The sequence below is a fragment of the Loxodonta africana genome, chromosome 3 (assembly GCF_030014295.1).
Source record: "Loxodonta africana isolate mLoxAfr1 chromosome 3, mLoxAfr1.hap2, whole genome shotgun sequence".
NCBI lineage: Eukaryota > Metazoa > Chordata > Mammalia > Proboscidea > Elephantidae > Loxodonta > Loxodonta africana.
In genome coordinates this window covers 111,614,728-111,631,330 of record NC_087344.1, presented here as the reverse complement: position 1 = coordinate 111,631,330, position 16,603 = coordinate 111,614,728, and the positions used below count along the sequence as shown (strand labels likewise).

The following is a 16,603-nucleotide window of genomic DNA, read 5'->3' as shown; positions in this document are numbered from 1 at the left end:
TCTTCTTTTTCTTTTGGTGCAACCTGTATCCATTTCATTCGTTGCAAAGTTAAATATTGTACCCAATTGTTTGTCTTCTCTACTGACTCCTTGGAATCAGGGGTGGTTTTTATAAATCTACTGGCTCAGCATATGGCACGAAGTAGATGCTTAGTAAATATTTATTGAATGAGTGTCCCGTGTCCCTCAGTGACAACACATCCTGCGTGCACTGGCGTCATTCTGCACTGGGAGGCCCAGGGGACACAGGGTTTAAGTCATTGTTTATAACGTGCACCGAATATCTCCAACGCAGCCTGAGGTTTCAGTCCGCCCACCACAAACGCATACACAGGGAGGGTTGGGTCTCCGTCCTTAAACAGTCGTCTGAAATGCAGACTCCAGCTGCGAGCGGAAGCTAGCTGTCTAGTAGGCACCAGCACTCAGTTACTCTCTGGGAATAGAAGGAGCGAGAGTGGGGAGCCCGGAAACTCACTTATCGCGGTGTTTCTTCCCTCTTCACTCCCGAGGGAACTCTCGCGAGAGGAGCTTGGAGAAGATGGCGGTCGCCTGTTTTTCGGAGTGAGGTAGAGGTGGTGGTGGCGGCTGCAGGAACTGGGATCCTGGTGTCGTGGGCACTTGAAGCTCTAGCTCCCTCCAGCGAGCGCGCCTCCCTTCGTGCCTAGGCGAGAGCCTGCTCTTCTTCCTCTGGGAGATGCGTTTGTCCCGGGCTAGGGGACGCTCTGGGAGTTCATGCTGCGCTGGAGGCTCCTGGCCGCCGCTCTAATCGTCTTGTGCCGCCGCAGCGCCAGCTCGGTCTCCGGCGGTGAGCCTCCCGGATACTCCCCCTGCCCCTGGCGGAGGCAATGACCGGGGAGAAGATCCGCTCATTGCGGAGGGACCACAAGCCCAGCAAAGAAGAGGAGGGGGACCTTTTAGAGCCCGGGGATGAAGAAGCGGCGGCTGCCCTCGGCGGCACCTTTACGGGAGGCAGGATTGGCACAGGCGGGAGCGGCAAGGGCGGCAAAGCCTGTCATAAGATCTTCAGTAACCATCACCACCGGCTACAGCTGAAGGCAGCTCCGGCCTCCTCCAATCCCCCCGGCGCCCCGGCTTTGCCACTGCACAAGTCCTCCGTGACTACCACCTCCCAGTCCCCGGCTGCTCTAGCGGGCACCCATCCCATTGCTGTCGTCGCAGATGGAGGTAGTTGTGCCGCACACTACCCGGTGCACGAGTGCGTCTTCAAGGGGGATGTGAGGAGGTTGTCCTCTCTCATCCGCACTCACAATATCGGGCAGAAAGATAATCACGGTGAGGAGCTCGCCCCTCTCCACCTCTTCCTCCAGCCTAGTGTTTGCCCACCCACGCCTCTGGTATCCTAGGTTTCCCTCCAACAGACCCTTCTTTCCTTCACTTTGTTCATGATTCGGGCCAAATGCCGGATCTTCACCAATTCAATAATAGCGTGTTTATTGGTTGGGGCCGGGGGTTGCGGGGGGAGTTGATTCCCGTGGGTGCAAAGGAATGTTTTCTTTCTTGTCCACTTGAAAGTTTCCTGTGAGCAGCTGTTTTATCTTTGAGACAGGCTTTCAGTGTGCTGATTCTCGACTGTAAGAAATTTTAGGTTTTCTCTTACCCAACCTAGCCTTCTTCCTTTGTTTATGGAAGTGTTTCTTTTCATCTTCCTCCTCCCACCCAGGAATGTTTAATTTTGAATACATACATTGCCCTCTTCCCTTTATTACTCACGCTCAGATCCCAACCTGACTGCAACTGGTTGTGATTTCCGCTTGCCATCAGGTTGTCTGTTCCTTTGCTTGCAGGAAACTTAGTTCGATACAAGTGCCTGCAATTTTCATTTAAGATGAATTATAGGATGCTTCAATTTCTGAAAGCCACACAATAGAAATTTGTTGGTGTTTGATATCTAGGACAACTAAATGATTTCTGAGTAGCTAAATTTTTGTTGAAGTAGAGTTTTGAGTTTTTTTTGCCTGTTTTGGGTAGTTAATTGGCTAGTAGTAATGTCTTGATGACTATGACTAAAAATAGTAACTTCATCATAGTTTATGTGACAAGGTATAGTATCAGTTGTTATTGAAGGACTGTGTTTCTACTTTTTGTTTTGTCTTAATATAACAGCTGAGTTTTTCCCCCGTTTCTCTGATTCTAATAACATGTGATCAGGTTGACTTTTAAGCAACAGTAAACTTATTAATGAAAACTAATTTGAACATACGACTTATTTTCAATATTTAATAGGCCATGTTAAACTGAGTAGTTGGCAGATATTGTTGATAGCTGTGCTTTTTAACATAATTATTGTATACCCAAAAATTATTGTATACATTCTTTTAAAACCCTGTGCTCAAAATGATGTAAGACATTGATTGAAATACTTGCCTATGGAATAAAAAAAAAAAAAATAAGCTCCCTTAATTCCTTTTGATTCTAGGTTTTTCTTATAAAAAATTAGGACACAAATTGATATTTAGGAATTGAGTAAGGTTCTTATTGGTTACTTAATAACTGCCTTGTTTTCTGAATTTACAGTATTGTGATAATTGTAATACCTGTCATTTATCACTATTCCCCAAAAAGTTCCTCAAAGCTCCACACAATTTTTCATCTGCTTTTTATTTGTTTCATCATTTACTTTTGTCATAATAAGGATAACATTTATTGATGGTAATTGTATTCTAACCTTTGAGAAGCAGTCGTTAGTAGGATGTGGGTTGTAGCCTACAGTTATTAGTCTATTATTAGGAAGTTTTTCAATTTTGTCTGCATAGTAGCTATATATTTTATTTTATGACCATTGCCTTTAAAATATAGAGTTATATTACCTTGAAATATTCCTGAAAACAGACAAAATGCTCCTTTTGAGAGTAACTCTCTTTAAAAGAGGAGAAAAGTGCGTATGACTGACAAAGTACTAATAGGAAGATAGTTTAGAACTGATTTTCTTGGCTGATCACAGAAGGTGCTTTTCATATTTGTTAATCCATGGACTACATGTGTTAAAGAAGAAATTCTGTTCAGTGTAATCAGAGTCTTAAATATTCTTAGTTCTCTGAAATTTATGTATTTAAACGACTCTGATATACCAAATGTTTACATTGTACTTAAAAAAAAAAAATTAGCTGCACTTAATATTGCCGATACTTCTGATAAATGTACCCGGTGGTTCACATACCTGTGGAAAGTGTAATTGGAGTTTCCCCCTCAGTGTACGTTCTCATCTCCTACACTGAAGTCTCCTGTGAAGAATAGTTTCTGTTGCAGGTGCTGCTTCTTTAGGCCCCTCTTGTCCCCTGTAGGAGCCTTGGTGGCACAGTGGTTAAGAGTTTGGCTGCTAACCAAACAGGTCAGCATTTCAAACCTACCAGCCAGCTCCTAGGAAACCCAGTGGGGCAGTTCTACAGGATCGCTATGACTTGGAATCGACTTGATGGCAGTGGGTTTGGTTTTTTGGTTTTTCCTCCATAGGAGCCCTGGTGACACAGTGGTTAAAGCACTCGGCTGCTAACCAAAAGTTCTGTGGTTCAAACCCACCAGCTGCTTGTGGGAGAAGGATGCGGCAGTCTGCTTCTATAAAGATTTACAGCCTTGGAAATCCGATGGGGCAGGTCTGCTGTGTCCTGTAGGGTTACTATGAGTCAGAGTCAGCTTGACAGCAGTGGATTTGCTTTGGTTTTTTCCCCTATTGCTTCATATTTTCCCCATTACATTATATTGCTTTCACTCTTCATATTTTACTAACCTGGATGTTTTCTTTAGATTTTTAGGATATTTTTCCGTTCAAATTACAAAAGACACATATTTTTAAATCACCCAGACAAAAACAGATTACGTATTATATTTGGATTATTGTAACTTGATAGGTTCTTAGCAAAATTATATACTCAAAAAGGTTCACAACTGCCGTATAGTCATACCACATCATATCACATAGTTTTGTATTCACTGTAGAAATTCTTTCCACAGCATGATGGAATATCATTTTTCCAAAAAAACAAAAACATTGCTTTTAAGTCGATTCTGACTAATAGCAACTCTATAGGACAGACCAGAACTGCCTCATAGGGTTTCCAAGGCTGTAATCTTACAGAAGCAGATTGCCACATCCTTTTCCCATGAGGTATCGTTATAGATACAATTTATTGACTGTGTCAGCGTTATGATAAGTAGTTACATAGATTATCCCATGTAATGCTCGCAGCAACCCTGCAAAGCAGGTGCTTTAATCTTCATTAAAGACAAAGAAAGTAGAGCCCAGAGACACAAAGAAAGTTTGCTAAAGTTGTATACTTAATATAAGTGACAAAGCTAGGAATTGAATAATGGCTAGGACTCCAAAGCCCATGATCAACCTCTTTGTAAATATTTCTGCTGATGAGGATCTACTGTATTGTAAGGCATCAGTTCTAGTAATGTATGAATGTTGTGGTTTACAGAAAACAAGGTTGTTTTATGCATTTTTCTTATCAGTCCATACATTAGCCTTGTAGAGAGATTCTGTCCTTGCACAGCTATCAGTTTTCTGTAGACCCCAAATCTCACACTCTGTTTTGTTCCATTTCTGTTTTATGTAGTGGCATGAATAAGTGGGCTGTGTTGTCCGCACAGTAACCCTTTAGATATTTGACAAGAGCTATCACGTACCTCTTACCTTCAAATTAAACATTCCTAACTTCTGTATCCATTCTTCATATGACATGGTTTATAAAATGTTTAGGATGTTTTGGAGAGCATAGTAAATGCTATATAAGTGTGTTAAATAAATAAGAATATGAAAATCTTAATTTTCTCCTTTTAGTAAAATTCTTGTCAGTTCTTTGCTTTGTTGGATGGTGCCCAGAACTAACCCTAGGGCTCAAGCTATATAGTAGCCTAGTAAGCATAGACAACAAGGACACTATCTTCATTTTCTAAAGTTTACCCATTTAATACAACAGTGCAGGACACTGCTAATGTTTTCATGTTTTTTCTCAAATGGTAGATTGTCTTCCCGTTCTATCCCTTTTTGCATTTATTTTTCTAAACCTATTTTAAACTGTTTTTTCAAAACAGGACTTTATATTTAGTAAATTTTATCTTGTTGGATTTTGATCTTTCATTTTACCTACCTTGAGAGTTTACTGAATCCTAATCTGGTTACTATTGAATTTATTAATCACTGGCTCTTTCGGTTTTTGGTGATCTCTGACTTGACAGACTTGCATATGTGTATGTGTTTGCACATTACTGATTTCAGTTGAATAGGAGCAAGGACAGAGTTTTTTCTTTTATAATAAAATCTTGTATGAGTAGGAATTCCTTTTTTTCAACCATCAGTTATTTTGAGAAGTGTTGTATCCTGGGTGCAAACACACCTCCTGAAATGTGGTTTAAATACATTAACAGCCTGGTCTCACATGTATTTACTGTGTTCATGTGTGCCAAATGATTGTGATTCATCATTTATTTCATCGATTTTCTTTGAGTATAGAAAAGGGAACATAACATTAAATGCACACAGGTTTATTAAGCTTTGTATCTGTAATACACCTTTAGTTACTTACCTTTTTTTCCCCTTTAGTAATTGAAATTTGAGTCTAAATCTTTTTTTCACATTCATCATGTAAAGATTTTTAAAAAATTTTTATTGTTTTAATTGAAAGTTAATCAAGTCAGTCTCTCATACAAAAATTTATGTACATCTTGTTGTATACTCCTAGTTGCTCTCCCCCTAATGAGACAGCCCACTCCTTCCCTCCACTCTCTATTTTTGTGTCCATTCGGCCAGCGGCCAGCGTCTGACCCCCTCTTCCCTCTCATTTCCCCTCCAGACAGGAGCTGCTCTGTCATGTGTCTACTTGATCCAGGAAGCTCACTCTTCACCAGTATCATTTTCTATCCCATAGTCCAGTCCAATCCTTGTCTGAAGAGTTGGCTTTGGGAATGGTTCCTGTCCTGGGCTACCAGAGACCATGACCTCCGGTGTCTTTCTAGTCTCAGTCAGATCATTAAGTCTGGTCCTTACGTAAAGATATTTTTATGAATCACTTTTGCCATTGGTGGTTAGGCATCGTGATGACATGCCGTTTTTTAAATAATTGATACTACTTATTTTTACTTTAGGATTAAGTATGAAGTGCACGGAAGGCTGTTGGTTTTTACTGCATTTCCTATTTGTAAAACTTTTTATTTTTTTCCTTAATTAAGTAAAATACCCTTAGAAGTTAAAAAGCTTCTTTTGGACATTAGTTAGAAGCGTTTAGGTACTGGAGTGATGATACTCCTTCTTGATATGTGAATTGCTAGAACAGTCTTTCTTAGATATGAAAAATTTCTGACCTATTGGGAAAGATTCGGCAGTTTCTACTGCCTTCAATTATATTGCCAGGCATGTAACAAGCCATCTTCTACATACACAGTTATTTTTTCATTTTTACTGAAACTTCTTGAACCTATTTCTTAAAATGATCATTAGAGATTTCAAATTTAAGTTAAGTTCAATGGAGGGTATTCCTGGCAATGCAGATAACTCAGTGAAGTGATGTGAAATGGTTAATATGTGTAACATATGTGCCTGGTGGCTAGCAGGTTTCTTTAGATAGAGATTTTAAGGCATACTTAATTTCAAAAAGATTGAAAATGTGTATCTAAAAGTTGAGGAAATAGGTTTATCTGTTTGGTGACCATACAGTATTTTGACTTATTCAGTATAAATCTTTTAAGTTTTGATATTATTTTCTCTACCCACTGTTTTGTCACTAAAATCTTCATGATAATTGTTAAAAAGAATAATATATAATAGGTCTGTTTGAGAAGAGGCAGATATAAAGCTAAACTCTGAATGGGAAAAACAATTTTTAATTAATTCTCCATTGAACAGTTTTAGCCAGGAGAGAGTTGAAATGATGGTTAGCCTTTAGAAGAACACTAGTAGTTTTATATTTGTTTTTCTCATATTTTGTCATCTTTCAGTACTTTGTTTTTGAAAGGTAGACTTTAGTTTCCCTTAGGAAAAAAGGGGTATCTAGAGGCCCAAGATAATCCACTAACATGTGTTATGCACCTTTGCTGGGTGATCTGGCAGAGAAAGGTATCTCACTCCATGAATGTACCAGGGTTGATTCAGTTGATCTTTATGACTATATGAATGAGATCTTCCTTGCTTCTTTTTTGCTCCATGTGCATCTCCAACCGAGTAGGACTGTCCTTAGGTTAAGTGGCTGTGTTTCTGGATGGCATAGTTATTAACACTATAGAACTTGACCCACTATTATAATATTGAGATGTAAAAACATTGACAGAACTGCCTCATAAGAAGAAGGAGGTCCTCTTCTCCTCTTTCCTGCATTGAGCTAAAATTGGAGTAGGAATTCTGACTTACCAACTTTGGCAGAAAGGCAGGAGAAAAGGGTAGTTACTGATGATGGTGAGCCCTGGACATCTTTAGGCAGTATAATTTTGAAGGACTCATTTGAGAATTGAGTTTTAGGCAGTATGGCTGCCCCAAGTTAATATCATTCTGAAGTCATGGGCACTCCACATTAATACAGTGTGGTTGTAAAGATGCTTTGGGTCATAGAAAATAAGTGCTCTTGAAAATATGAGAAAAACAAATAGTTATTAACACTATAGAACTTGACCCACTATTATAATATTGAGATGTAAAAACATTGACAGAACTGCCTCATAAGAAGAAGGAGGTCCTCTTCTCCTCTTTCCTGCATTGAGCTAAAATTGGAGTAGGAATTCTGACTTACCAACTTTGGCAGAAAGGCAGGAGAAAAGGGTAGTTACTGATGATGGTGAGCCCTGGACATCTTTAGGCAGTATAATTTTGAAGGACTCATTTGAGAATTGAGTTTTAGGCAGTATGGCTGCCCCAAGTTAATATCATTCTGAAGTCATGGGCACTCCACATTAATACAGTGTGGTTGTAAAGATGCTTTGGGTCATAGAAAATAAGTGCTCTTGAAAACTGGGATGAGAGCAGGGCAGATAAACATGTTCCTATTCGTAAGATGAGCAAATGAGGAGAGATGGGAGATCAGTTTTTGTTTTTGATGGGAGATCAGTTTTAAAGCAAGACTGAAGTGTGTAAAATGTGGTAGGAAGATGGGAAAAGGTTGTTTTTCTGCTTGAGGATTATGATTGGTTTTTATTTATCAGGATACGTGAAGTTTAACTGTTGAATTTCTTCTGTTGAGCCTGTTATTCTTGTTGCAATCCCAAAGATCATCTGCAAAACTAAAATGCCATTTCTGTGTTTGGAATGAGATCTGAGCTTGACACCATGTTGTTAGGTGCCTTCGAGTTGCTTCTGACTCATAGCAACCCTATGTACGATAGAACAGAACAAAACACTGCCTGGTCCAGCCTCTTCCTCATAATTGTTGCTATATTTGAGCCCATTGTTGCAGCCACTGTCAGTCTGTCCCCTTGAGGGTCTTTCTTTTTCTCCCTGACCCTCTACTTTACCGAGCAAGATGTCCTTCTTTAGGGAATACTCCCTTCTGATAGATAACATGTCCAAAGTATGCGAGACAAAATCTTGCCATCCTCACTTCTAAGGAGCATTCGGACTGTACTTCTTCGGAGACAGATTTATTAGTTCTTCTGGCAGTCCGTGGTATATTCAGTATCCTTCACTAACACCGTAATTCAAAGGCATCGATTCTTCTTAGGTTTTCCTTATTTATTGTCCAGTTTTTGTGTGCATATGAGGTAACTGAAAACACCGTGGCTTGGGGCAGGTGCACCTGAGTCTTCAAAGTGACGACTTTATTTCTAACACTTTGAAGAGGTCTTTTGCAGCAGGTTTGCCCAGTGCAATGCATTGTTTGATTTCTTGACTGCTACTGCAATGGGCGTTGATTGTGGATCCAAGTAAAATGAAATCCTTGACAACTTTAATATTTTTTTCCGTTTATCATGATACTGCTTATTGGTCCAGTTGTGAGGATTTTTGTTTTCTGTATGTTGAGGTGTAATTCATACTGACGGCTGTAGTCCTTGCTCTTCATCAATAAATGCTTCAAGTCCTCTTTGCTTTTAGCAAGCAAGGTTGTGTCATCTGCGTATTGCAGGTTGTTAATGAGTCTTCCTCCAATTCTGAAACCACATTCTTCTTCACATAGTTTAGCTTCTCAGATTGTCTTCTCAGCACACAGACTAAGTCTGGTGAAAGGATACAACCCTGACACACATCTTTCCCGATTTTAAACCACACAGTATCCTTTTATTCTGTTTGAAAGACTGCCTCTTGGTCTGTGTACAGGTTCCTCATGAACACAATTAAGTGTTCCGGAATTACCATTCTTCCAAATGTTATCCATAAATTCTGATGGTCTGCACAGTCAAATGTGTTTGCATAGCCAGTAAAACACAGGTAAACATCTTTCTGGTATTCTCTGCTTTCAGCCAAGATCCTTCTGACATCAGCAGTGATATCCCTTGTTCCATGTCTTCTTCTGAATCCAGCTTGAATTTGCTGCAGTTCCCTGTTGATGTACTGCTGCAGCTGTTTTTGAATTATCCTCAGTAACATTGTATTTGTGTGTGATATAAATGATATTGCTCAGTAACTTCTGCATTCTGTTGGAATGGATACAGACATGGATCTCTTCCAGTTGGTTGGCCAGATAGCTGTCTTCCGCATTTCTTGGCATAGATGAGTGAGTGCTTCTGGCGTTGTATCTGTTTGTTGAAATATCTTAATTGGTATTCAGTTAGAGCCTTGTTTTTTGCCAGTGGCTTCAGTGCAGCTTGGACTTCTTCCTTCAGTACCACTGGTCCTTGATCACATGCTACCTCCTGAAATGGTTGAACGTCAACCAGTTCTTTTTGATACTGACTCTGCATTCCTTCCATCTTTTGATGTCTCTTGCGTCATTCAGTATTTTGCCTATAGAATCCTCCGGTATTGCAACTGGAGGCTTGAAGTGTTTCTTCAATTCTTTCAGCCTGAGACGTGCTGAGTGTGTTCTTCCCTTTTGGTTTTCTGACTCCAGGTCTTTGCACATTTCATTATAATACTTTGTCTTCTCGAGGCCTCTTTGAAATTTTCTGTTCAGCTCTTTTATCTCATCATTTCTTCCATTTACTTTCGCTACTCTGCATTCAAGAGCAATTTTCAAGTCTCTTCTGGCATCCATTTGGGCATTTTCTTTCCTTCCTGTCTTTTTAAGAACATTTTACTTCCTTCATGTATGATTTCCTTGATGTCATCCCACATCTCTTTGATCATTAATGTTCACTGCATCATATCTGTCTTGAGATGGTTTCTAAATTGAGCTGGAATATACTCAGGCTCTTGTGGACATGTTTTAATTTTCTTCTGCTTCACTTGAATTTGCAAATGAGTAATTAATTGTCTGTTCTGCAGTCAGCCCCTAGCTTTGTTCTGACTGATGATATTGAGCTTCTCATCGCCTCTTTCCACGGAGACAGTTGATTCGATTCCTGTGTACTCCATCCAGCAAGATCCATGTGTATAGTCTCCATTTATGTTGTTGAAAAAGGTATTTGCAACGCAGAAGTCATTGGTCTTGCAAAATTCTGTCATCCGATCTCAAGCATCATTTCTATCACCAGGGCCATATTTTCCAATTATTTATCCTTCTTGTTTCCAACTTTTGCATTCCAATCACCAGTGATTATCAGTGCATCTTGATTGCATGTTTTATTAATTTCAGACTGCAGAAGTTGGTAAAAAATCTTCAGTTTCTTAATTTTTCACGTTAGCAGTTGGTATGTAAATTTGAATAATAGTTTTATTAACTGGTCTTCCTAGTAGGTGTATGGGAATTATTCTATCACTGACAGCGTTGTACGTCAGGAGACATCTTGGAACTATCTTTTTGATGTCGTCTGTGACGCCATTACTCTTATATTTGTTATTCTCTGCATAGTACACCATATGATTGTCTGATTCAGAATGGCCAGTATCAGTCCATTTCGGCTCACTAATACCTAGGATATCGATCTTTATTCATTGCATTTCATTTTTGATGGCTTCAGTTTTCCTAGGTTCATACTTTGTTCATTCCATGTTCTGATTATTAATGCATGTTTACAGTTTTTAACTTCTCATTTTGAGTCCTGCCACATCAGCAAATGAAGGTCCCAAAGGCTTGGTTCCATCCACGTCATTAAGGTCAACTCTACTCTGAAGAGACAGCTCTTCCCTAGTTTTGAGTGCCTACCAATCTGAGGGGCTCATCTTCTGGCATTGTATCAGGCAGTGTTCCACTGCTCTTCATAAGGTTTTCACTGGCCAGTTTTTTCAGAAGTAGATTGCCCTGTCCTTCTTCCTACTATTAGTCTGGAAGCTCCACTGAAATGTGTCTGCCATCCGTGACCCTGATGGCATTTGAAGTACTTGTGGCATAGCTTCCAGCATCACAGCAACATGCAAGACCACCACAGTATGACAAACTGACAGATGAGTCTGAAATAAGTAGATATACTAACACCTACCTCTTGGGACGTTATGGTCTCATAGGAGAGTGAAGTTGAAAATATTTTATTAACCTTGAAGGGTGATACAGTAATGCTAAGAGTATTAATATCTTGCTCTCACCTTTCGTATTAAGTACCTTCCAGCCATTCTTGCTGCTGAGGTTTAGACAGGACTTTGATTAAGGTTTTATCTGATGCTTGAACTCATACTATCTCTGTTAGGTAGTTAGGTTTAGGGTTAGGGTTAGATTTAGTTGACTTTCCTGTAAGTCACTTTTAATCTGCTAGTGATCAATGCATTTGAATTCTTGGCTGTAGATATCTATCAGACTTGTTAATGCATGTTCTCTCTTACTCAGCACTGCACTGAGTTCTGTAAAACCGTTCATGATGTGGTGCATATCCTCTTATGCATATGTATCTTTTGGCTGGCTCTCACAGGGTATCATGTGGAGACCTGCATTGTCCTTGGGTGAAATGGTTTCTGGGAAGTAAAAACAAATTTTGGCATTGTTCTTCTGGTTTTCTATAGCTTTATTTTCTTTTTTCATTCATTCGTTTGTTTAACAGATATTTACCGAGCTCGTAATATGTGATAGACACTGTTTTAGGTGCTGCATTATAGCAGTGAACAAGATGGACCAAGTCCCTGCTCTCATGGAGCTTATGTTTTAATGGCAGGTAGACATAGTAAACAAACAAATATACGGTATGATTAACTGAAAGGTTCGTGGTTTGAATTCACTCAGCAACGCCTCAGAAGAAAGGCCTGACAGTCTACTTCCATAAGATTTCAGACGTTGAAAACAGTGTGGAATACAGTTCTACTCGGACACATGGAATTGTCAGAATCGACTTGATGACAACTTTTTTTTTTCCCTAAATAGACTAAAATAATGCAGGGTAAGGATCCCTGGTGGCGCAATGGTTAAGTGCTTGGCTGTGAACTGAAAGTTCGGCACTTCAAACCCACATCCTGTTATTTATCAATCAAACCCATATTTATCAATTGAAGTAAAAAAAATAAACTTTTGAATCTTCTTTTGCAAAAGGAAGCTCGTGCTTTTATTTCTCCTGTATACCTGCATTTCTGTTTCATCAGTTTAATCAGTGGTTAAAAGTCTTGACCTCTTTCTAAGAAATGTCTTTATATAAGAAATCTTTTTCAAAATTTGAGGCAAAAAAATTGGCTTTTGAAAATCTGCTCTAAAGATTATAACCATATTTGTTATGATTATTGGATTTATCTCTGGCATATTTAACTAGTTTCCATGTTCACTATCAGCCCTTTTGTGTCATAGCTTCTTTCCTGGGTTAAATTCATCTCTTATGACATGGGAGATACTTTGAATAATATTTTTCAGGAAAGCTCCATGTGGTAAGAAGCCCTGGTGGTGGTCCAGTGGTTAAGCATTTGGCTGCTAACCAAAAGGTTGGTGGTTTGAACCCACCAGCCACTCCGTGGGGGGAATGATGTGGTAGTCTGCTTCTGTAAGAATTATAATTTTGGAAAATCTATAGGGCAGTGCTGCTCTGTTTTATAGGGTTGCTGTGAGTCAGAATTGACTTGACGGCAAGGGGTTTTGGTTTAGCACTATGCCTAGCATAATATCTATGAGTGAAAATGAATGGTAAGATGGAAGAGAAATAACAGAGCCTACAAACTCTTTTCTAACTTTATGTTGAAGTACTATAATATGCTAGAGTTAAGTAAACTAGATTATGAACATTTTTAATAATAGTAAGGCAGTGTAATTATATATAGAAAGTATATTGATGACTGACAGGTGTTCTGCCCTCAAGGCAAGATAATACAACATGAAACCCTTACTCGTTAGGGCATGGATCTGCAACATTTTATTAAAGGGCATGATTGTAATTATTTTAGGCTTGCAGGCCATACCATCTTTTGTGTATAAGCAGCCATAAACAATACATAAATGAATGAGAGTGGCTGTGTTCTAATAAAACTTAATGTTGTATGTAGGTCCCTGAATTAGAGAATGAGAAAGCTTCTAACATGAAAAACAGATGGCACGAGCAAGTTCATGTTCTACAGCAAATTTACTCTTTCCTTTGGCCTTATTTATTGGTATCATTAGAATTTTGGTATACATAAAACTAAAAATAGAACTATCATATGACCCAGCAATTCCACTCTTAGTTATATACTGATAAGACTTGAAGGCAGAGATTCAAAAAGAGTCTTGTAGACCAGTATTCCTTGTAGCAGTATTCACAATAGCCAAAAAGTGGAAACAACCTGAATGCTTATCAGCAGATGCATGGGTAAACAAAAGGTGGTACATGCATACAATGGAATACCACTCAGCCAGTTGGAGAAATGAAGTCTTGAGACATGTTACAATATGGATGGAGCTTGAAGACATGCTGAATGGAATAAGTCAGTCACAAAAAGCCAAGTACTGAATGATTTCACTTACATAAAATGACAAGAAAATGCAAATGTATAGAGACCAAAGTTTATTAGTGGTTACCAGGGGTAGGAGGGAGTGAGAAAAGGGGAATTAAAGTGATGGAAGAATCCCATTAAGCATAGCGTTGCATAGCCGATTATTGTAATTGCTGTCAATAAGTTGAACACTTGTAAAAAGTTGATTGGCAAAAGTTGTGTGAGAGATTCATTTACAACAATGACAAAAAGAAAAAAAATGTTGAGGCTGCTTATGTGCAGTCAAATACCTTAGGGGATTTGGTTCCTTGGTTTGGAGGTTTAGGGTCATGGTTTCATGGGACATCTCAGTTAATTAGCCTGCTAGCCTGTTTGGTTCTTTTGTTTTACCTCCTAGTTCATTGTGTAGTGCCTGGAGTCTTAGAAGCATGCAAGCAGCCATGCAGGGCACAGCAGTTGGTCTCTTCTCCTGGAGCAATAGAGAAATAATGAGAACCAGGAATAGGAGGACGATATGGAATGTGTGGCTAATTGCCTCAGTGAACAACTGCCTCCTTTGCCATGAGACCAGAAGAACTGGATGGTGCCTGGCTGCAGTTACTGAACATTTTGATAAAAGATTCCATAGAAGAATCCTCATCAAAAGAGGGAAAACACGCAACAGAATTACAAATTCTCATCCACTCCAGACTTTTTGGAGCCGATGAGGGTGGATAAACTCCTGAAACTCTTGTCCTGAGATTAACCCTTAAACCAAAAATATCCCCTGAAGTCGTCTTTAAACCTAATAATAGTTAGCTTAACTTCTAAAAAATGTCTGCCCTTGATCATTATGCTCTTTTAAGAATGATATAGGATCAAATTGAAGACAGCAACTCAATAGACAGGAACCTTAGGAGTTAGTGAGGTTGTGTAATGGGGGAGGAACGTCTTAGAAAAGGAGGGTGAGAATGGTTACACAACTTGAAGAATGTAATCAATGTGTCACCAAATTGTACATGTAAAACTATTGAATCGATGTATGTTTTGCTGTGTATATTCTCAACAACAAGAAAGTAAATTTAGAAAAAAAAAATTCTTTCTAGGCAAGTATTCATATGTGAAAGCAATAGTGATGTTCTGGAAAATACAAAGCCTCAGAAAATACACCAACTACCCTGGAGTTGATTCTGACTTACGATGATCTCCTGTAATGTCAGAGAAGAACTGGTTTTTCGGAAGTAGGTTGCTAGGCATTCTTCTGAGACACCGCTGGATTGACTCTAACTTCTAACCTTTTTGTTGCCAGCTGAGCATGCTAGCCATTTGCACCACCGAAGGGTGGTTGTGTGTCCCTTTGTTTTGATTCTGAGTTATAATGACCCTATAGGATAGAGTAGTACTGCCCCATAGGGTTTCTGAGGCTGTAATCTTTATGGAAGCAGACTGCCACATTTTTCCCCCATGGAGCGACTGGTGGTTCTGACAGCTGACCTTTTGATCAGCAGAATGCTTAACTACTGGACCACTAGGGCTCCTTACCAATTTTTCAAGTAGCCTTCCTGAAAAATATTATTCAAAGTATCCCCCCATATTGTAAGAGATGAATTTAAAATAAATAACCCAAGAAAGGAGAAGTTGTGACACAAAAGGGCTGATAGTGAACATGAAAACTAGTTAAATATACCAGCGATAAATCTAATAATCATAGCAAATATGGTTATAATCTTTGGAGCAAATTTTCAAAAAAATTTTTTGCCTCAAATTTTGAAAGACAGCCTACACTTTTTTTTTTCAATTGTGCTTTCAGTGAAAATTTACAAATTAAGTCAGCCTCTCATACAAAAACTTTTACACACCTTGCTATGTAACCCTAGCTGCTCTCCCCCTAACGTGACAGCGCACTGCTCCTCTCCACCCTGTGTTCCCTGTGTCCATTGAACCAGCTCCTGTCCCTCCCTGCCTTCTCATCTCACCTCCAGACAGGAGCTGCCCTCATAGTCTCATGTGTCTACTTGAGCGAAGAAGCTCACTCCTCACCAGTATCGTTTTCTGCCTTACAGTTCAGTCTGACCCCTGTCTGAAGAGTTGGCTTCAGGAATGGTTCCAGTCTTGGGCTAACAGAACCTCCAGGGTCTCTCTAGTCTCAGTCAGTCCATTAAGTCTGGTTAAAGACATTTCTTAGAGGTCAGGATTTTTAACTACTGATAAAATTGGTGACACAGAAGTGTGAGTTATACAGGAGAAAATAATAGCACTGACTTCTTTTTGCAAACGAAGAATCAAAAGTATTTCCTTTTTTTTTTACTTTGATAAATATGGGTTTATAAATGTTTTTTACAAAGTATTAATTTGCTACAAATAGAATTTAAAATACACCTACATTCTGTATTTTTGTGTAAGATAAAAAAATAATCCAAATAAGAAAGACTAGAAAGAAAAAGCAAAAGCACTTAAAAAATGTGAATCCTCCAAAGTATGATAATGGCAGATAAAGCTTTATATTCCTGTATTGTATTAGTAAGAACTTTTACAGTTATAAGTAATAGAAACTCATTGTAAACTAGCTTAAGCCCAAAAGTGTTTATTGATTCATATGACTGGAAAGAGTAGGGTAGGAGCCAGTATTGGCTGTGATTGTACTTGGAGCTCCTATAGTGTGGTCAGGACTTTGTCACAATCTCTCAGCTCAGCTGTTATGGAGAGCTTTATTTGTTCTTACTGCAGCTGGGCAGAGTATGCCAGAGTTTTTCAGACTTGCCACTTGACATT

The 16,603-nt window shown here is 39.1% G+C and overlaps 1 protein-coding gene across 2 annotated transcripts in view; it reads left to right on the top strand.

The window, feature by feature from the left end:
- Nucleotides 1–403: 403 nt before the first annotated feature.
- ANKRD13C (ankyrin repeat domain 13C) overlaps nucleotides 404–16,603 on the top strand; it is an 88,710-nt gene continuing 72,510 nt past the window's right edge. The window contains exon 1 of one of the 2 annotated variants that reach the window (XM_064282126.1): nucleotides 404–1,293. In XM_064282126.1, coding sequence (XP_064138196.1) covers nucleotides 846–1,293 — 448 coding nt within the window. In that variant the 5' untranslated portion in view covers nucleotides 404–845. The remainder of the gene's footprint in view (nucleotides 1,294–16,603) is intronic. The other variant, XM_003411235.4, reaches the window with a different exon arrangement.